The sequence below is a fragment of the Bos grunniens genome, chromosome 5, assembly GCF_055505025.1.
Source record: "Bos grunniens cultivar Pamir isolate PY7600 chromosome 5, Bosgru_T2T1.0, whole genome shotgun sequence".
Taxonomy (NCBI): domain Eukaryota; kingdom Metazoa; phylum Chordata; class Mammalia; order Artiodactyla; family Bovidae; genus Bos; species Bos grunniens.
In genome coordinates, this window is record NC_141169.1 from 84,235,618 (window position 1) to 84,257,293 (window position 21,676).

A 21,676-nucleotide genomic window follows, 5' to 3' on the forward strand; every position below is an offset into this window, starting at 1 on the left:
GATGAAACTTACCCTCTAGTTTAATAATACCTTTTTTTTTTTTTTACTTTACAATATTGCATTGGTTTTGCCATACATGAACATGAATCTGCCACGGGTGTACACATGTTCCCCATCCTGAACCCCCCTCCCACCTCCCTCCCCGTACCATCCCTCTGGGTCATCCCAGTGCACCAGCCCCAAGCATCCTGTATCCTGCATTGAACCTGGACTGGCGATTCGTTTCTTATATGATATTATACATGTTCAATGCCATTTTCCCAAATCATCACCCCCCCTCCCTCTCCCAGAGTCCAAAAAACTGTTCTCTACATCTGTGTATCTTTTGCTGTCTCGCATACAGGGTTACCGTTACCATCTTTCTAAATTCCATATATATGCGTTTGTATACTGTATTGGTGTTTTTCTTTCTGGCTTACTTCACTCTGTATAATCAGCTCCAGTTTCATCCACCTCATTAGAACTGATTCAAATGTATTCTTTTTAATGGCTGAGTAATATGCCATTGTGTATATGTACCACAGCTTTACCTATTTTTTAATATAAGCCGTATAACAATTGGGCTTCTCTGGTGGCTCATTGGTAAAGAATCCACTTGCAATGCAGGAGACAAGGGAGATGTGGGGTTCAATCTCTGGTTCGAGAAGAACCCCTGGAGCAGGGAATGGCAATCCACTCCAGTATTCTTGCCTTGGAAATCCCATGGACTCAGGAGCCTGGTGGGCTACATGACTGTAGCATGTCAAACACTGTACCTGGTGCCGGAGATAGAGTAGTAAACCAGGCAGAACCTCTGTCTTCATGGAGCTTATGTTCTTTTTTGGAGGGAGGGAAACAATAACCACATACACAAGTATAAAATATGATGTGAGACAGTGATAATGCCTTGACTGAAATGTAAGGCAGGATCCAGGATCCAGAATGATGGCAATTCTTCCTTAAAAGTGTGATCATAAGAGGTTTGAAGAGGTGACATTGCACCAGAAATCAGAAAGGATTTTGAGGGAGAGAGCCAAGTGACCATCTGGGGACCTCCAGGCAGAGGAATACCAAGTTCTATCCAGTTTCAGCACATGGATTAAAACCTCGTGTGATTGACAGAGGAATGGGTGAAGCAGATGTGGTATATAGGAGGCATATACACAAAGGAATGCTACTCAGCCATAAAAATAGTGAAATAATGCCATTTGCATCAGAGAGTCCACGGGATTGCAGAGTCAAACATGGCTGAGTGACTGAACAACAACAATGCCATTTGTATCAATACGGATGGACCTAGAGATTATCATACTAAGTGAAGTAAGTCAGAAAGAGAAAGGCAAATACCATATGATAGCACTTATATGTGGAGTCTAAAATCCGACACAAATAAGCTTATCTACAATCATCTATGAGAAAACAGACTCACATAGAGAACAGACTGGTGATTGCCAAGGAGAAGAGGGGATAAGGAAGGGATGGAATTAGTAGATACAAACCATTATTTATGAAATGGAAAAACCACAAGGTCCTACTGTACAGCACTGGGAACTATATTCAATATCCTGTAATAAATGATAAATGGAAAAGAATATGAAAAAATATATTTATGTATAACTGAATCACTTTGCTGTACTCTGGAAACTAATACAACATTGTAAGTTTCAACTATAATAAAATAAAATTTAAAACTATCATTGAGCAATTAAAAAAAAACCTATGTTGACTGTATATGTAGCTCTTATTCTTATCTGACTTTGAACTGGGAGTGCTGGTTACTTGTCTATTGGGTTGCTAAATCTTAATCTTTTTTTAATTTAGATTGATACCATGTTCCCTGTTAGTCTGATTATACCACTATCTGAACTAAGGTTTTGATCTTGTGTTAGTGCTTTCTTTGTGTGTGTGTGCATACAGAAAAGTCCCTTTAGAACCCAGCCCCTAACCACTGGGAGGAAGCACTGCTCCAGGGAATGGTCAAAATAGAAAACTGCTCTAGTTCTAGAGAGTGTAGGCGTTTTCCAGCAAGAGGAGGTTTATAAGGAGCTGCTAAGCAGGGAGGGCAAGTAGGAAGATGTCTGAAACATGTCTTTATGGTTGAACATCATTCTGTTTCAAATGAATTATGAAAACAGCAGATATATTTTTCCAAGTCCAACTATGAAAATATGTTTCAGGGGAATAAGAATGGTTTTGGTGTTACCCATTTTTTGGCTTCCATTACTCTAAAGCATCGAGAGTTGCCTTTGGTAGGCACAAAACGAGAAAATTGCTGTGAGCAGTTATTCACAGAACTCTTATCAGCTATATCTATTTCTCTTATAAATGCTTAGAGGATTTCAGAAATGTCTATCTGAAATCTGAACAACTAGAAAACCCAGATGATCAATTTCATGTGTTCCTAGGTGAGAAGTATTTCTTTTTTAAAAAATCTTTATATGTTCGTTTGACTGTGTCAAGTCTTAGCTGTGGCATGTGGACTCTTCCTTGCGTCACGTGGCATCTTTTGTTGAGGTGCGGGACTCTGTAGTTGTAGCGTGTGGGCTCAGTAGTTGTGACACTGGAGCTTGGTTGTTCCACAGCATGTGAGACCTTAGTTCCCCAACTAGGGATCCAACCTGCATCGCCTATATTGCAAGGTGGACTCTTAACCACGGGACCACCAGGGAAGTCCCCAGAGAAAAGTATTTCTAACAGAAAGAGATAGCAGGTCAAGAATGACTTTAAATAAAACACCAGAGGACTACCGTAAATTTCAATCAAGTAAGATTCTACTAAATCCCTTACACTCTCTGTAAATCCACAAAAATGTTAAAGATTGTTGAATCCCATAGTGTGGCCAGTAATAAAATGACTTTGGAATAAGGAAAAATTCAGTTATGGTCAGCACAGTTTTAGTGTTATCTCTGGAACTGGTCATGGAAACTTGACTCATAAAAACCATCAAAGAAACAAAGCAATGAACTCTCAACCCATTTCCAGTCACCATTTCTAGTATGCATTTACTGTACTTGTCTTGCTTTGGGGGGTTTTCTCTTGAGGGGATTAGGATTAGCATGCATGCTAAATTGCTTCAGTCGTGTCCGACTCTGTGCAACCCTATGCATTTGTAGCCTGCCAGGCTCCTCTGTCCGTAGGATTCTCCAGGCAAGAATACTGGAGTGGATTGCCATGCCCTCCTCCAGGGGATCTTCCCCACCCAGGGATCAGACCTGTGTCTCTATGTCTCCTGCATTGGCTGGCAGGCAAGTTCTTTACCACTAGCACCACCTGGGAAGCCCCAAAATACCTATACAATCATATAAGGAAAGAACCTGTAAAGTCTGTCTGCTTTTATTTCTGAGAAATTCCTTCCTTTGTAGTTTTACGTAACAAAGGTGACTTCCTTTTTCAAACCATCTCAATACACTTTGTACATAAATCAAAATTCTAGCTTCTGGGTTAATATAAAGGATATTGAAAACTTGAATTTATCCAGAGGATTTATATTATAGTATAGTAGCCTTTTCACTGAAAACTTTTCAGTAGTATTAACTAATCATGGTTGAGAAGAGACATCCTAAGATTTCTTCTTTTGCATTGTTGAAGACTAATCACCTCTGGCTTCTCTGGTAGCTCAGCTGGTAAAGAATCCACCTTTAATGCAGGAGACCCCACTTTGATTCCTGGGTTGGGAGGATCCCCTGGAGAAGGGATAGGCTACCCACTCCAGTATTCTTGGGTATGTCTGCTGGCTCAGATGGGAAAGAATCCGCTGGCAATGTTGGAGACCTGGGTTCGAACCCTGGGTTGGGAAGATCCCCTGGAGAAGGGGATCTGTAATTATCAGGATCAGAGAGTTGGACACGACTGAGTGATTTTCACTTTCAATCACCTCTGAGTTATCTCAACAGTCTTAGAATTAAAAAAAAAATTTTGTGGAAAAAATGGAGCCTTGCTTCTCTGTGATTTATGTGGTGTTTGATTTATGTTTTCCAAGCTGTAGTAGTTCATAATTGAAGCACTTCTCATCACCACCCAAAAACTCTGGAAGACATAGCATCTTTTAATTTGCAAACTCAGCATTGGCCGTACACAGAGATGTTAGGAGAGTTTTGTGGCCACCAAGTGCCACAGGCATCTAATGATGTGTTGCCACTGGGATGAGCCTTCCCATTTCATTGACAACATGTTTTATCTATTATGACAGACCTGGCTACTAGATTTTAATTGCTTGATGACAAGATCTATATTTGGGGGGGCGGTAAGAATTGTCTGGGCAAATGTTTTGTGTTTAACAGTCATTTGGATTAAATGGTTATTTTCCTTGAAATTCTAAATAAGGTGCAGACAATGTGGGTGCCTAGGATTTTTGTGCGAATCAAGGGTAAGAATAGCGGAAGAGCCTGTTCTGTGTTGGTGGTAAGCAAGCATTATTTGGAGGCTACTACGTATACATACTGGAATCGAGCCTCGGATGAATGTACTGGTTGAACATTGATGATCCGAAACTGTTGCCAGCAACCAGATCGCATGCCTGCAGTTGGTGGGGAGATGTAGGAATGCTCAGTTGTTAGGATTATTTGGGAACCACAGACAATGAAGCATTCTGCCTCGAGGTTTTTCTGATAGAAAATGAGGCTGTCTCGAATCCTTTGTCTCAAGCTTGTCCAAACTTGACAATTATCTTTCATATATTTTTTCTTATCCCTGTTTTTGGATTTATGCTAGCAGCAGTGTAATAAAAGGTCCTAGACTCTCAGAATGAAAACCCTAATTAATTTCTGCCTGGAAGATGCCACTCTAGATAAAAATATTCCTTCACTGCATTCTCAAAAATGTATTATTTCAGTACCACCCTCTTTTATGTATACTGATTTAATCTGTGGATAAGATAATGAATTTTAAAAGGCATTTCACCTTTCACAGTGTGCAAATAATATCAGTTACCACTGGCTTGATGTTAATTGTGGTCTGTGCACAGGACCATGAAGATTCTCTTGAGTCATCCTTTAAATATTTTCCCTTTCTTTATTTGTTTGCCTTTCAATCCTGTAGGTATTCCCACAGTTTAGGGTCTTTGCTTGGAGCTGAGGGTTTAATCTCATCCCATCTTATTTCCATTTCCCTTTCTCTTGGTTTATACCCTGAGACACTTGGGGAAAGGAAAATTCTTTGCCAGATTCTTCGGTCTTTGCTTGAGGCAAAGCTCCATGAACACCCACGAAGCAAAGACCACTGTTCAGAAAAGAAATTAGAGAGTTGTTCTTTCAAATTCTCATTTCTTGTTGTAGGGATTTAGAAGTGAGAAATAGCAGAGGAGAGGGTAAATCATAGCAGTGACAGGAGGCTCCTTTGGTACAGCTGCTTGTGGTCAGTGAGAGGAATGAATGTGTGGGCAGTTTTGTTTGTGCTTCGTGCTCAGTTGTGTCTGACTCTTTTGCGACTCCATGGACTGCAGCCTGCTGGGCTCCTCTGTCTGTGGGATTCTCCAGGCAAGAAGACTGGAGTGAGTTGCCATTCCCTTCTGCAGGGGATCTTCCCAACTGAGGGACTGAACCCACATCTCCTTCGTTAACAGGCAGATTCTTTCCCGCTGAGCCACCAGTGAAGCCTGTGGGCAGTTTTATTGGGAGGACAAATTAAATGAGGAGCCAAACTCAAGATGCAGGAGAGGCAGGATGCCTCGTTGAAAATGACGATTAGTAATTTGTTTCTGTAATTATCTCAAACGCAATTGCTTTTTGTGGATTTAGAATTATGATTTTTAAATTCAAATTGATGAAGAAATGGGTAAAATTTGCTTCTTCTCTAGAAAAGAGTTTTTCTTAAAATGAAGCTGTAAAAATCCTCCTCCCAAGCTTTTTTCTCAAGCATTATGAAAGCCAAGCTAAAAAGTCCTAGGCTTGAAGGTAGGATTAGGACAGTAGTCACCATTTAAGTGTTTTCCTGTAGTCTTTGTATCCTCACTTGCAATGTACTTTATGGTAGAGATTGAAAACCTTTCCTCCTCGTGACTGTAAGAGTTAGTGCCTCTTGGTGTGATGGATGGTAGGACTTCCTATGCTCCAGAAGGACCTGCTTTGGATATTGTTAGAGCCAGCAACAACTCACCTGCCGTGTGTCATTTGAAAGCATTTTCTGAGAAAAGTAAACTTGTATTTCTAAAATCTGTCATTCTGAAATGTGCCTGCACTATTTTAACTTGATCTGCAAGGAAAGATCCGGAGCAGGGCTGATGCTCTTCTTTCTCATCCTTAGTGCTCTCCCTGCCACATTTTCAGTCTGGTTGCAGCCAACGGCTATAACAGCTGTCTCCCAACGTGGCATGTGTGTTGACCTGTGGGCTTTTCTTGTGCCAGGAAACAATGTCATGAGAACCATCCATGGGGTGGGAGAGATGATGACCCAGATGGTGCTCAGCAGAGGCTCTATCTTCCCCATGAGTGTGCCTGACATTCAGCCCAGCCTGCACCCCAGCAAGCAGGGGAGCCCCACTGACCACGAGGACGTCACCGTCATGGACACCAAGCTGAAGATCATTGAGATTTTACAGGTGAGGGCCTACTGGGAGGGAAGCAATAGGCACCTACCTGTGCCTGTGGGCTTAATGTCTTAACTTTTTGTTCCAGATCACTGTGTAAATAGTCTGAAATACTGTTGTTCTAATTTTGTTTCATTTAAGATAATGATAAGCCTGGTAAGAAATCTCACACTGACACTATTTAACATATTCATTACATGTGTGCATGCACATTAACTAGTTTAACGATGATACCTAACAAATGTGGAGTGCTTTGCGGTTGGCATAACTTCTTTCATATATATTTTGTCATTTAACATTGACCTTGATTTAATTTTACCTTAATTTAAGAAGGGTTTCAGAGTAGGTGAAGTTAAGATTGAATTCCAACTCTTTTTTTACTTTTAATTGAATTGGACATTTGATTCTATGTATACAGATTTATCGTAGTAAGAGACTTTTTATTTTTATTAGCTTAAAAGCTAATTACTGTTTTTAGCATTTTATGTAAGTGACTGTCCTGATGTTTTTGTTTCCAAAAGGCTAGGAATAATAAATGTAAATATGTTTATTTATCTATGTACTTATTTTTAATTTTGGCTGTGTGGGCTCTTAGTTGCTGTGTGTGGGCTTTCTCTAGTTGCAGTGAGTAGCGGTTCCTCTCCATTGCTGTTCTTGGGCTTTGGTGGTTATGGTGCATGGGCTAAGTTGCCCCACAGCATGTGGAATCATCCCGGACCAGAGATTGAACCCGCTGTGTCCCCTGCATTGGCAGAAGGATCCTTAACCACTAGACCACCAGGGAAGATCAATAATATATACATTTAAAAACTAACCTAGTCTAATACCTATGTCTCTGAAGTTAAAGGAATAAACTGGTATTTTGTGACCAGTGGTTTAGTATGGGATAGTAAATAAAATCTCATTACTATAGCTATGGATTCTTAGCACTTTTTTTTAAGTTTGGAAAGTAGTTTTATGATACTTTAATTATAGTATTTATTCCATATTTGAAAATTGGAGCCTGGAGTTTTTGAGGATCTATTAAAGTTCTGGTTACAATTTACTAAGTCTTTCATCCTAATTTAATGTAGACTAGCTACCAGAAGTGGGTTAGTTGTCCTAGAAGGATCTGTACATTTTTATTTAAAGTAATTAGATTTATAATCATAAAATGTTTCACAGTTCCTCCATGAATTCCAAAGGCTAAGTCCTGAGAAATTATTGGCAGGCATCCCAACCCCGTGTTCACTACCCTGAGAAATCACTCAGTTGTCCTGTTCTTAACCCAGGGAAGGTGTTGATCACCTGACCCGTGGGCCTAAAGGGCTCCCAGCTTAGTGTCATCCTCCTCATGGGACAGACTCTGAAATACATGTCCTGATTTTAGCCCAATAACAGTTACAGATATTCTGCATTTACAAAACAGTCCATTATAGCTAAAAAATGATGATATGGCGGAACCATGGCAGGGCAGAGCAGGACTGGCTTACTTTTGCTGCTGCTTTTGGGTTCTTCATGTATTTCTGGTTGAACCTCTGTTCTTGCTCCAGTTTTTGTGTGTCTGTGTCTGACTCTGATTCCCTGTGTCTGTGTTCCCCTGTGCTCCTCTTGAATGTTTCTTTTTTAGAATGTCTCTTCAAGAATTTCTTTGTAGCCACGTTCCTTAAGCAAGTCTCCTGCTTTCTTGCCAGCTCCTCTTCCTCTCCAGCCCTTCCTTTCTTTTCCCGTCATTTTGTGTATTTTCTTTTCATCTTTATGTTTCTCGCTCATTCTCTCCCTCTGTCTGTCTTCAGCCCTTTGTTAACTCTTTCTCTGCCTTTCTTTTTGTTCTTCCCTTTCCCCCTTCCCTTCTACCTTCGATTATTTTTCACAATTAACTATATTAGAGATGAAAGTTTGAATTTTGGCTCTATTTATAAAATGTAATTCCTTGAATATTAATCATCAACTAAAAGCCAATGAGTGTTTCATTAATTTATGTTTTCATTCTTTGTTCTTTACATGAAAGTGAAGTGTTAGTCGCCTAGTTGTGTTTGACTCTTTGTGACCCCATGGACTGTACCTGCCAGGCTCCTCTGTCCATGGGATATTCCAGTCAAGAATCCTGGGTTAGCTTTCTATTTCCTTCTTCAGGGGATCTTCCCAACCCAGGGATCAAACTCAGGCAGGCAGATTCTTAAGCGTCTGAGCCACCAGAGAAATGAATTCGCTTAAAAAACCAACTCTTCATTTTATGCATCTGCAGTCTAGCTTCTGCTCCTGTCATTCTGCTCACCAAACCCACTGGTCCTTTCTCAGCCCTCTTGTCCCACAATCTGTCTCCAGCTTTGAAAATCCCCTTAGTAACTGGAATCAGTTCAACAAATAGCTGTAGTGGTGCTCAGTGCATGCTAATAAGAGTTTCTTTGGTGTTTGCTTTTCTCTCTGGATTATATGCTGTTCAGAGGCAGGTTTTATACCCTTGGCACCTTTTCCGCACTCTTGGTACCTACCTCGGTATCTGGCTCAACAAGTTTGTGGAACTTGACTGAACATAGCTGACACGGAGCATGGCTGTGACCCAGGAGGAACATAAGGGTCTAACAGAAGAGGAATAGGGAGAAGGAAGAGAGAGAGGCATTCAACTTTGGACCCGTAGCTGTAAATAATGTGTTGGGTGAGCAGAAAGGAGAAAAATTGATTTGGACTGGGGAACCAGGGAAAGCTTCATTTCAAAAGGGATTCAAACCTTGGAGGATATCTCAAAAGCTAGTAATTATGGGGTAGAGGAGAAGAATATTCCAGGTAAAGTGAACAATGGAAATAAATGTGAGGAGGCAAGAGAGACACTGCAGGCATTCCAGCCTGTGCTGTTGGGATGGAGAGAGAGGAAGGGGGCGGGAGGGTGGGAGGAGGGAGATGGGGGTCTGACACTGACTGTGGCATAGATAGTGAGAACTGGGTTTGGAGGGTACCACCAAACCCCAAGTTTTCTGAAACTTGCATGACCATTACTGTTTGCTGTCTCAATGAGCATCTCTTAAGAGAGTGTAGGGGACACAGATAATAATTGTACTGGGAGCAAAGGCTGTCCCAGGACTCTCCGAGGCAACCTGAGATGGCAGGCTGCCCCGTGCAAGTCTGCCTCTCTGTTGTTTCCCATCTCCACTCAGGTAGCAACATATACCTTTTCCTTCTTGATCTCCATTATATTTATATCACATGGGTAGCCCTCGATCATTTCCCAAGTATGTTAACAATGCTGTGCCAGGGACTGACAGCCCTGTAGTTGAGACTCCATGCTTCTGCTGCGGGGGTGAGGGTTTGATTCCTGAGTGGGGAACTAAGATTCCATATGCTGTGCAGTGAAGCAAAAAGCAAGTAACAACAACAAACAGCACTATGGCAAAATAGATTTAGTTTTTCCAATTCAATCACTCTTCTTGAGGACCCTGGGCTCCAGGCACTTGCATCCTTCTCAGTACTGAGCACAGATGGGAACCTTGTTGGTACTTAGTCTCTGTCAATATGTCCATTAAAGAGAACAAGGACAGCAACACAGGGCCAAGGAGAGCCAGGCAGCAGTGAGGCATATCCCTGGTATACCGGATGCTGTTGCTTAAGCTGCCCCTCTGAAGCCTAGCTCCAGGACTCCTGTTGTTATAGTCAGAATCCACACTATTGTAGCTAAAATCTTGGCCTTTCTGTTGTGAACGAGGGTCTCAGCTCCAGCACTTTTCTTATGGAGCCGGTGGAAACTCTGCTCAGGGCTCAGGAAATTATGTCATCATAACGTCTTCATCCATGTCTACTGGATACCCCCACCTGGAATATTCCAAGAGTGATCGTGGGAAGTCAAGTCGTCTTCTTTTCAAAAGCTGTTGAGGGATTTTACTGACATTGGCTCCTGCAAATGCCTCACTGTGCTTAGTGTTATGCTGTTTATCATGTGTGTGATGGAAGTGTTGATTTTCCAGTAAAGTTTCGAAGTAGTTCATGTGACATGTTGATAGTTAGGTTGTTCTTGCTGTCCTGTAATGAAATGAATTTTTAAACACCATGCTGACGAAAGGAACTTATGTTGTTTTTAATGTTTCTTATAGTTTATCTTGAGTGTCAGACTAGATTATAGGATCTCCTATATGCTGTCAATATATAAGAAGGAATTCGGGGAGAACAACGGAAATGCCGAAATGTCCACCAACGGCTCTCCTGATACACTGCTGCCATCAGGTATTACCTTTGTGACAATATTTGCTCTCTGGATGATGGTTCCATGAGAACTTGAAAGTTCCTTTTGATGTTTTAAGACAAGAAGCATTTGTATGAGACAAAAATGTCTAAATAATCTCTACCAATGAAATGAAGGAGCTGAGACAGAAATTAAATAACTTGTCAAGAATGGCAGGGAGGATGTTTGCTGCTTCTGGTGCTCGGTCCTTTGAATGCAGTTTCTCTTGTTATCTTCACAACTCCACAAGTTTGAGTACTCTTTATTGTGCCAGTTTACTGGTAAGAAGACCGAGGTTAGAGCAGTTAAGTTACTTGCTTAAAGTTATGAAGTAGTGGAAAAGGGATTTTCTCTGAGCTCTCTCCAACTCGAGGTCTGAATCTTCTAAGAATTATGCTGTTTTGGTGAAAATCCAAGGGGATTATTTTTTTGGCTTGATCACAGAGCATGTGAAATGCATCTATCAGGAAGAAAGGTATTTTGTAGGAATTACCCAACTCAAGAATAAAGACGTGGCATTCTCATAAAGGTCTGGATGTGGATGTTGGTTTTACCGTGTATGTATGTGTGTTGGTTCTTTATTATCTTGTACAGTTGTAAACTGGTACTGTTTTCCAGTTTTTCACATTTAAAGTGTGTAAGAATGAAGCTACTCTCTCTGTGAGTATAGGAGCATAATGACATAAGAGCATAAAAATTATTGTAAAAATATTGTGACTCTAGAAAGTACCTTATGAAACCCAAGAAATATTAAATCACCATTTTTTTTCTGGCTAGATCAGGCCAGCTGTGACAAGCTGGAAACTGTATCATATTGAAGATGGAATCTTTATCATTGACTATTTAGCCAGTTCACAGAACTCTTTTGCTGGGGTAGGATGTATATACAGATATGAAAATTCTTGGGAACTACAACCACTGTGATAACATCAGGGAGCCTCTTCTTTGTGCATCAGTCAGTTTGATAGGAAAGTCAGAGTAGTTAACATGGGTGCTAAGCCAAACGTCCTGCTCCCTGACTCATCGGTACCGTCCAAAGGCGGTGTGCTCTACAGATGGAGTTCAGCTCTCCTGAGCTAGAAGTCTCCCTGGCACATTTACAGCTGTGTTGTTTTTATGCTTCCCAGAAGTGTAGAACCCCAAGGGGCTAGTTCCAGGAATGAGGAGGCAGAACCAGAAAGTCTTGCTGGCGTCTGCATTGACACTAGCATAACAATTATTGGCTCTCAGAAGCCAGACTTCTGGAAAAAGGAGCTCTGTCAGTAAAAGTGTGGGAGAGGAAGTCTAGGGGCATCCCCAGAAAACCAGTCTTCTTTGATTTATCTGACCTTTTAAATTGGTTGTATTTGTATGAGGTAGCTTTCTGGGAATAATTTTTTCCCTTTTTATATCTTGCTCCTTTTTCTTTTCATGCTTTGGAGATGAGAAATAAATTGTGTACCTATCATAGACATCTTCAAAATGTTAGTGGTGGGAATGGGTGAGGAATCAAGACTGGTTCACATTAAAAAAAAAAAAAAAAGCACTCTGTCCCACAAGAGGAAGGTATGGAATTGCAAAAGTAAGCTTAGGTTAAAAGATCATATTGTTTAGAACAACCATGTAATAACAAGGTTCCTTATAGGTATATTGTGATTCTTTAAAAAAATATTATCTTTCCATATCATTATCCATTTAAATTATATGTATGTATATAGGTACGAGTGTATGTAGTTTATATATATATATATATACACACACACACACGTGCTTATATAGATGAAGAAACTTTGTAAATAGTTCTTTGTGATCTTTTCAATGTATCTTTGAGCATAATGATTTTAAAATGTAAACTTCAATTTAAAATATTGATGAATGAGAGACATTGTATTGTGACTTTTTAAAGTGTTAATTGACTTTTGGTGGCATAAAGAAATTAAGACAAAAATATTTTTAGGTATGCTACATTAATATAAATATTGGGACTCCTAATTATAAAAATATAAAGAATGGATTTTTTACCATTTATCTTTGCAGCTATTGTTCCTGATATAGATGAAATTGCAGCTCAGGCAGAAACTATGTTTGCTGGAAGGTATAGTAGCATTTATGTATCATTATTTTATTAATAAGATTTTACTTAGAATTTTACAATACTTTGTCATTCCCTATATCTATTTAATTTTATATCCTTTATGGTTGCCAACATAATTCCTGCCAGAAATGAAGCTGCGAATTTACTAGAGAAGAGAAAGCATATCTTTTCTTTAGGTCAGGTTAAAAAAAAAAAAAAAAAAAGACAGTCGAGATGAGATCAGTGTATTGAACTTTCCCCTGAATTCTTTGCTTTTCTTTCCTCAAATAATGACAGCACACGAATGCCCTTTAAGTCCCCTGGCAAAAATATCGCTGGATCTTGCAAAACACTGCTTCCCAAAATCTGAGAAATTTGAGGCGAGAAAGTAACTTCTTTCAATGTTATCATTAACTATATATGTGAGAACTAATGCTTATTATCTGCCAGTTGAAATATCCATATGATTGAAGAAAATGAAGTATCTCTGCCATGGCTACCCTGCTTTGCTGTCAGAAGCCCTACTATTCATTGTTTTTAGGTGGTTTCTTTGGTTTCCCCAGAAATGAAACTAATAGTCAAAAGGAAAAGAAAAAAAACTGTACGATGTCTGAGCTGCAAATACTGAGTTTCTAGCATCCATTTTTATTGCAGATTTGCTGTATGTACCTAACGGATTTCTGTACCTAGCCTTGTGTTGCATTTTCTTTGATTAGCAAGAGAGAGAAGAAGAAAGACTCAGGGAAGCCCAAAAAGGATTTTTATCTCTAGTGAACTTTTGGTTTAGGTTTGTTTTTATATTGTTTTGCCAGTTTCTGCTGTTGTTATTGTTACTGTGTTTTCCTATTCAAGTATTTCATTATTCCTGAGAAGAGGATAAACCAGTGTATGATTTTCACCGTAAAATAAACCAACTTTTCATCCGGGTAATCTAGCCCAGAGTCCGAATACCGGAGACTCGCAGAGTTGCCCTGGCTATGGCCTTGCCTGTGTGCGTGCGCATGCGCGTGCTGTGCCTCACTACTTCCCCGCCTGTCCTGAGGAGGTTTTGGGCCTTGTGGGGAAGTGGGGGGGTGGGGGGTGGTAAATTGGCCCTTGCTGCTGCTGCTGCTGCTGCTAAGTTGCTTCAGTAGTGTCTGACTCTGTGCGACCCCAGAGACGGCAGCCCACCAGGCTCCCCCATCCCTGGGATTCTCCAGGCAAGAACACTGGAGTGGGTTGCCATTTCCTTCTCCAATGCGTGAAAGTGAAAAGTGAAAGGGAAGTCGCTCAGTCGTGTCCGACTCCTAGCGACCCCACGGACTGCAGCCTACCAGGCTACTGCGTCCATGGGATCTATCCAACTGATATGCCTTCTCAATAAGCGCTTCTGGATTGATTCAGATTCTGTCTTTTGTCTGTACCTAGATTACCAGATCATCCCAGTTTGCCTGCGGCTTTCCTAGTGCAATCACTGAGCGTCCTGCATCTTAGGAACCTTCTCAGTCTTGGACAGACTGGGAATTTGGTCACCCCTCCTTTCATGGACAGTCACAAGCTTTTCTTTATGTTCCGTTTCCTCATTCGTTGTGCCTGCAAGCTAAGTCGCTTCAGTCGTGTCCGAATCTTTGTGACCCTATGGATTGTAGCCCTCCAGGCTCCTCTGTTTCTGGGGATTCTCCAGACAAGAATAATGGAGTGGGTTGCCATGCCCTTCTCCAGGGGATCTCCCCAACCCAGGAATCAAACCCACGTCTCTTATGTCTCCTGCATTGGCAGGTAGATTCTTTACTACTAGCGCCACCCTGGGAAGCCCCCTTATTAGTAACATGAGGCCAAAGAAAGTAAAAATCTCCTTGGCAATTTCCAATTTTTTGTGGAGGGGTGATGGTGGAAATGGTGTAAGTCTGAGAATGTATACACAATATTAGCCACTTATGACTAGATTTTATGTAAATACAAGTCTTTTAGAATGATTTTTTGGTTTTACAGAAAGGAGAAAAATCCAGTTCAACTTGATGACGAAGGAGGCAGGACGTTTTTACGGGTTCTTATTCATCTGATCATGCATGACTACCCGCCTCTGCTATCAGGAGCCCTGCAGCTGCTGTTCAAGCACTTCAGCCAGAGAGCGGAAGTTTTACAGGCATTTAAACAGGTGAGATTGAGTAGCCTTCAGTGCTTCCACCCACAGAGGCTCTGAAATGTTGTTTATAGCATCCAACCTGACTTAATGGTTGCAGAGTTAATGAGACTGCAGCTTTTCCTGGGGACACTTTCTATTTTTAAAGATAGATATGGCCTTGTCTGCAGCTAAGACATGATCTATTTTAGAAGGTGATTTTTCAGTTAATATCTTTAATGTGGATGATAGGCACTAAGATTTAGGAAGGCACTGAGGGATAATAACATATTAGGAATTTTGTTGCCCCTGCTGTTATTCTGACCCTAAATTTTACTGAACAGTATGGGTATTGAACCGAAATCAATGTTTTGTGATTGAAAAATATATGAATCCAAAAGAGGAGAATTGTGATGGAGCTAATCTTTTTCTTTGTCATCTTTGAATGATACCAATTTTGAGACCATGAATGAGGACTATCTCCAGGCTTATATATATTTCACTAATAGTTCCTTAATAGAGCATTGATCTTCATTAGGAAATTTTACAGGAATATGTTAAAATATGAAATAATTAAAAGTAATTATATAAGTAGATAAAACTATTCATATATTCTGGAGAAGGCAGTGGCAACCCACTCCAGTACTCTTGCCTGGAAAATCCCATGGACAGAGGAGCCTGGTAGGCTGCAGTCCATGGGGTTGCAAAGAGTCGGGCACGACTGAGCAACTTCACTTTCACTTTGCACTTTCACGCATTGGTGAAGGAAATGGCAACCCACTCCAGTGTTCTTGCCTGGAGAATCCCGGGGACAGGGGAGCCTGGTGGGCTGCCGTCTATGGGGTCGCACAGAGTCGGACACGACTGAAGAGACTTAGCAGCAGCAGCATTCATATACTCACATAATATATACAAATTAAGCTTCAGACTGTATGGGTATTTTCTTCCACTTATTTTTATGTTTCTACCTGTTTCAAACAGGGGGTCTCAGAAGAATTAACTTTATCAGTAAAATTACAGTTGGGGTATCTTTTACTTTAAATTACTCTTTAACATTTTGAAAAGCATTGTTAGGGCTCACTTTTTTATACGTATAATTCCTTATAACATGCGAATATATTAAGTGGAATTTACAGATACTTTCAGGTAAATTTTCATGATCAATATACATGTAAAATATCCATAAATAGCCTAGAAATACTAAACTTCAACTGAAGGACACATATGTTGAAAGACTTGGGGTTCTTGACATAAATGAAATTCCGTAAGTAAATCGAGGATTGAAATTCTGTTTCCAGGTGCAGTTGCTGGTGTCTAATCAGGATGTAGATAACTACAAGCAGATCAAGGCAGATTTAGACCAGCTTCGACTTACTGTAGAGAAATCGGAGTTATGGGTTGAGAAGAGCAGCAGCTATGAGAATGGAGAAATGGGTGAAAATCAAGTAAAAGGTGGTGAAGAGCCAATTGAGGTTTGTTTTCAAGATCTAAATTGAAATCATCCGAACAATATCTTTTAAACCAGCATAAAATTTCCATTTACCAAGTTGATAATCCACATAAACTTGTACTTTGGTTAATTCTTGTTAATTGTTCTCATTATATCATCTGCCTCCTTTTTCACTCTTTCTCTTTCCCACTCTCAGTCTTATAATCCAAGAATCAAGACAACAGGATGGAGTGAGGTGGAGAGAAAAGGAGTAGGTTGTAAGCCTAAACCTATGAAGAGAGGGGAATTTTCATTTTTAACATTCATGTTGGCTTTTTTATCGCCAACCTATAAATCATTCATTATTGAATATCCTTATAAATAAGTAAAAATACCCAAATGAAAGGACATTGCCAACATGAAAATCCCCCAAATTTGTTTGATCTGAAAAATGGTAAAATGGTGTTCATAAGTCTTTTGTTATATTGGTTTTAGTTTTCACTGGGCTAATTTCATTGCTGTTTCTGCATTTTGCTAAATGCTAAATAAACCATTAAAATTTTTTAAGCATTTTTTAGATCAGTGCCGACACCATAATTGATAATATATTGAGTTTCTTAAATACCTGTCCAGTGTTTTATTTAGTTATTATTTTTTAATTTGGCTGTATTAAGTTTTAGTTTCAACATGTGAGATGTTCGATCTTAGTTTTGTCATGCAGAATCTTTAGTTGTGGCTGTTGACTCTTAGTTGTGGCATGTGGAATCTAGTTCTCTGACCATGATCCAAATGGTCAAAGCTGGGTTCCCTGCTTTGAGAGTACCAGATTTTAGCCACTGGACCACAGGGAAGTCCCTATTTAGTTATTATTTTAATCTATAGGAATGTAAACTGTTTAGAGGGGTTTACCTGCTCCGACTTTTCTGTTTGTTGCAATACCCGAAGTATTTTGTAGTGTAGGGTGTTGAGTAGGAGGTAATTAGTGGGAATGGAAAATAATAAGATGCTGAAAAATTCCAAAGGGAAGTTCAGTGGTAGGTAACTACTTTCTACTTGTCTCAGGACTAATCACCACTGATCTGCACAATATTTTTGACTTAATTCTTTAGAAACTTTTCTGTGATTTTATGATATAAGTTGGCTCAATGGTAAAGAATCTGGCTGCCAGTGCAGGAGACGCAGGAGACATGGGTTCAATTTGTGGGTCGGGAAGATCCCTTGGAGGTGGAAATGGCAACCCACTCCAGTATTGTTGCCGGGAGAATCCCCATGGACAGAGGAGCTTGGTGGGCAATAGTCTATGGCGTCGCAAAGAGTCAGACATGACTTAGCAACTAAGTACATACACGCATGTGATATAAGTTAGTGGCATGCAGAATTTCTACAGCCTTTTTGTTGTTGTTGAAATGGAGTTCTTCCATAGCATTTAAGATATAAGAGAAAATTCAACACTTATATAGTATTTGCTATATTACCAACTCTTACAGCAGAAACTGTCATGCAAGGTATATTTTTTTAAAATGTTACAGTAGACTTTGGAGATAGTTACAAAGATCACATTTCTGAATCAGCTGAATTAACTGAAATTCAGAAAACCCAAGGATTTTCTCACTATCAAGCAGCTCTATGTGATTTTTAACTCAGGTCTTTTTAATGATAAACTCCAGGCTCTTTAAAGTGTAAAATTGCACTTTCTGATACAATATTTAAAGTTATTAAGAGATGTATTATGCTTTCATGAAGTTAGAATACCTCTTCCTTTTACAAATACATATTTTGTAAATATTCTAGAGGATAAATGTAATGTTTCTTTCCTTTTCAGAACTTTTCATTATTTTATTTTAATAGAGAACAACTCTAAACCTTAGGAAAAATGCATTATGCTTCTTTGTAAAAGTTTGCCCAGAAAATCACTTAAGAGTAGAAGTGAGATGTTCTGTGAGGGATGTCAGTCGCTAGTCTACAGTTTAAGTTCCCAGTCATGAGGAAAAGTGGAGAAAGAATCTGTCTTAAGTGTGTATCCACAACATCCTCATAGTAGTTTAATAAAAGTTTGTGTTGATGTGAGAAAGATGAATAAGTCATCTGATGATAGTCATTTTATTAAAAATAAAATTGCATTACATATAGGCTATAAAACTTTTTCTAGGGACTTCAGATGAATATAAATCAATAAAGTTGAAATATATTATTTATTTGTTGAGGTTGGGATTTATCAGTTCAGCACATGTTAATAATTTTAGGTACTTAAAGCAGGAAGTGATTTAATACAAGGAATCAAATTTTAGGACAGTCTAGAGGAATACAGTTTTAGAGGCTGCCTTTGGACTATAGAGTTCAGGGTCAAACAATCAACCATGATTCAGAGGCCAAGAATCTGCATCAGCTGCTGTATAAATACTACAGCCACCAGCACTGACTCGTACCTTAGACACGTATGGACCCCTCAGATCTGTTGGGATTTTCTTTTCACCCCGTACACCCTCAGGAAGATGTATGGGCCTTGAATGGACAGGGCATTCAGAGGATAGGTTTTGGTGTCAGACACCCTAGAATTTGCCACTCACTATATGTGTGACTTTGGGCAACTGATTTGAATTCTTTCAGTTTTGTTTTCATTGTCCATTCAGTGAACTTAGTAATGATACTTAGCTCATAGTGTTACCATGAAGATTAAATGAGTGAACTCTGTGCATATGGTGTGTCAGTTGATATGACTTCAGTGGGAGAATATAGACAATACGGTGACATTTTAGTTACCAACAAGTCAAGAAGTAAGTCTTCAGCTTTAGTTAATGTATTGTCTCAGTGCAGTCATTATGGACCAGTGGCCTTACACTGAGACTGATCTTCCTCATGGTTGCATCAGGATATCCTCATCCTAGCGTCACAACACCCCAAGAAAGAATGTCTGTGCTTGTCTGGGTCTCCTGCTCAACAGCAAGTAGACCTTTCCCAGGTGCCCCTCAGTAGATTCTATCTCATGTCTCCTTGGCTGAAGCAGGACCACATGTTTACCTCTAAACCAAGGGGCTGTGAGTTTAGACTAAATAAAAGATGCTCTACAGGCTACTAGAATACTCTCCCCTGAGTTATGTGGGGGAAGGATAAACAAAATCAGAATCTGCTTGTGGGGCTTCCCTGGTGTTCAGTGGCTAAGACTCCATGCTATCAATGTGTGGGGCCTGAATTCAATCCCTGACTGGGCAACTAGGTCCCACATGTTGCAAGTAAGAGTTTACATGCTGCAGCTAAAGCCTGAATGCCTCAACTAAAGATCCTGCGTGCTGCAACTAACACCCGAGGCAACCAAATAAGTAAATAAATATTTTAAAAAATCTGCTGGCAAGGGAGAAGGAAGTAAGGATGTAGGTTAGCAACCAACAGTGTCTGCCAAAAATCTGTAGTCAGTGAATGCTTGTTATAATTATTGTTGGTTTTTATGTGTAGCATATTGTGCTGTTTGTTATGATCCATATGGAATTATGAAATCTTAAAGGATACTTGTAGAGTTATCAAGTCCATTTCCTATGTGGTATTTGTCTGTCTCTAAATATCTCACCTAAGTGAGATATTTCTTAAAACAAACTTCTGTGATGGGAAATTCAATACCTCCTGAGGTAGAACAGTCTGTTGAAATTAGTGTATTGCTTGAGAAATAGAATATTACTAATAAAATGTCCCCATGGTCCATCCCTATATTCCAGAGGAAACCATTTTCATGAGTTTATGTTAATAATTTCCTTACTTATCATACTGGTTTTACTATGTGTATCTGTGTTTCTAAAACATTTAACAAATGAAAAGAATTTCATTTAGTTTTTTTTTTTATTGGAGTCCAGTTGCTTTATAATGTGTTAGTTTCTACTGTACAGCACAATAAACCAGCTGTACCTGTACATACATTCCTTCCTTTCTGGGCTTCCTTCCTATGCATGTTACCACAGTGCATTAAGTAGAGTTCTTTGTGCTAGACAGTGTGTTCTCATTAGTTATCTGTTTTATACACAGTGTCAATAGTGTTCCTGTGTCAATCCCAGTCTCCCAATTCCTCCCATCTTCTTGCTTTCCCCCTTGGTGTTCTCTATCTCTGTGTCTCTATTTCTGCTTTTCAAATAGGATCATCTACACCATTTTTCCCTCTGATAGCTCAGATGGTAAAGAAACTGCTTGCAGTATAGGAGGCCAGAGTTCGATCCCTGGGTTGGGAAGATCCCCTAGAGAAGGAAATGGCAACCCACTCTAGTATTCTTGACTGGAGAATCCCATGGACAGAGGAGCCTGATGAGCTATGGTCCATGGGATCACAAAGAGTCGGACACAACTGAGCAACTAACACACACACACAAACATATGATTTTTTTAGCTTCCACATATATATATATTAATATACAATATTTATTTTTCTCTTTCTGACTTATTTCACTTTGTATGACACTCTCTAGGCCCATCCATGTCTCAACAGATGACCCAATTCATTCATTTTTATGACTGAGTAATATTTCATTGTATTAAACTCTTAGAGTAAAACTTAGGCAGAAGTTTTTTTTTTCCCTCAACATAAATTTCAGCAAGATCTTTTTTGACCAGCCTCCTCGAGTAATGAAAATAAAAACCAAAATAAACAAATGGGACCTAATTAAACTTAAAAGCTTTTGCACAACAAAGGAGACCATAAACAAAATAAAAAGATAGTCATCAGAATGGGAGAAAATATTTGCAAATGAAGCAACTGACAGGAATAATCTCTAAAGTATATAAACAGTTCATGAAGCTCATTATCAAAGGAGGGTTCAGGATGGGGAACGCAGGTATACCTGTGGCGGATTCATTTCGATATTTGGCAAAACTAATACAATATTGTAAAGTTTAAAAATAAAATAAAAAACAAACAAACAAACAATCCAATCAAAAAATGAGCAGAAGACCTAAATAATTATTTAGTCTGTTTTAGGTATATTTTTGTTCTCTGTCTTTGTTGTTGTGTAGCAGTGACTTATTTTATTTTCTCTAATATACATTATTACATTTCATGCAGATGTTTATCTAATAAACTCTTGATGGACATTTTTATTCTTTACAGTTGTAGTGTGTTGAAAGGAAATTTGCTACCAAAAGGAGCTTTAAAAACTTTGAAATGTCACCTGATGCACATGTTTAAGAGACCCTTCAGGATCTATATTTAGGTGTAAACATCTAGTATGATTACCAAATAATGTCCGTTGCTTTCCAAATGCCAAATGATACTCCTGGGGTATGTAAGAATTTCTGTAATTGCCCATCATGAAGACTACTGGTTTTCTCACTTTTTCATTTTTGATAATTGGATGTGTTTGGTATATTATCCCTGTATGATTTTCATTTTGCTGGGTTTTTATGAAGTTGAGCATGTTTTTATA

The 21,676-nt window shown here is 39.3% G+C and overlaps 1 protein-coding gene across 3 annotated transcripts in view; it reads left to right on the forward strand.

The window, feature by feature from the left end:
- The window catches only part of ITPR2 (inositol 1,4,5-trisphosphate receptor type 2), a 586,442-nt gene that overhangs the window by 224,641 nt on the left and 340,125 nt on the right, over positions 1-21,676 (forward strand). For all 3 annotated transcript variants that reach the window (XM_086401652.1, XM_086401653.1, XM_086401654.1), the window contains 5 exons: positions 6,321-6,514; positions 10,567-10,696; positions 12,711-12,768; positions 14,719-14,884; positions 16,147-16,320. In XM_086401652.1, the coding sequence (XP_086257778.1) occupies positions 6,321-6,514; positions 10,567-10,696; positions 12,711-12,768; positions 14,719-14,884; positions 16,147-16,320 (722 nt within the window). The remainder of the gene's footprint in view (positions 1-6,320; positions 6,515-10,566; positions 10,697-12,710; positions 12,769-14,718; positions 14,885-16,146; positions 16,321-21,676) is intronic.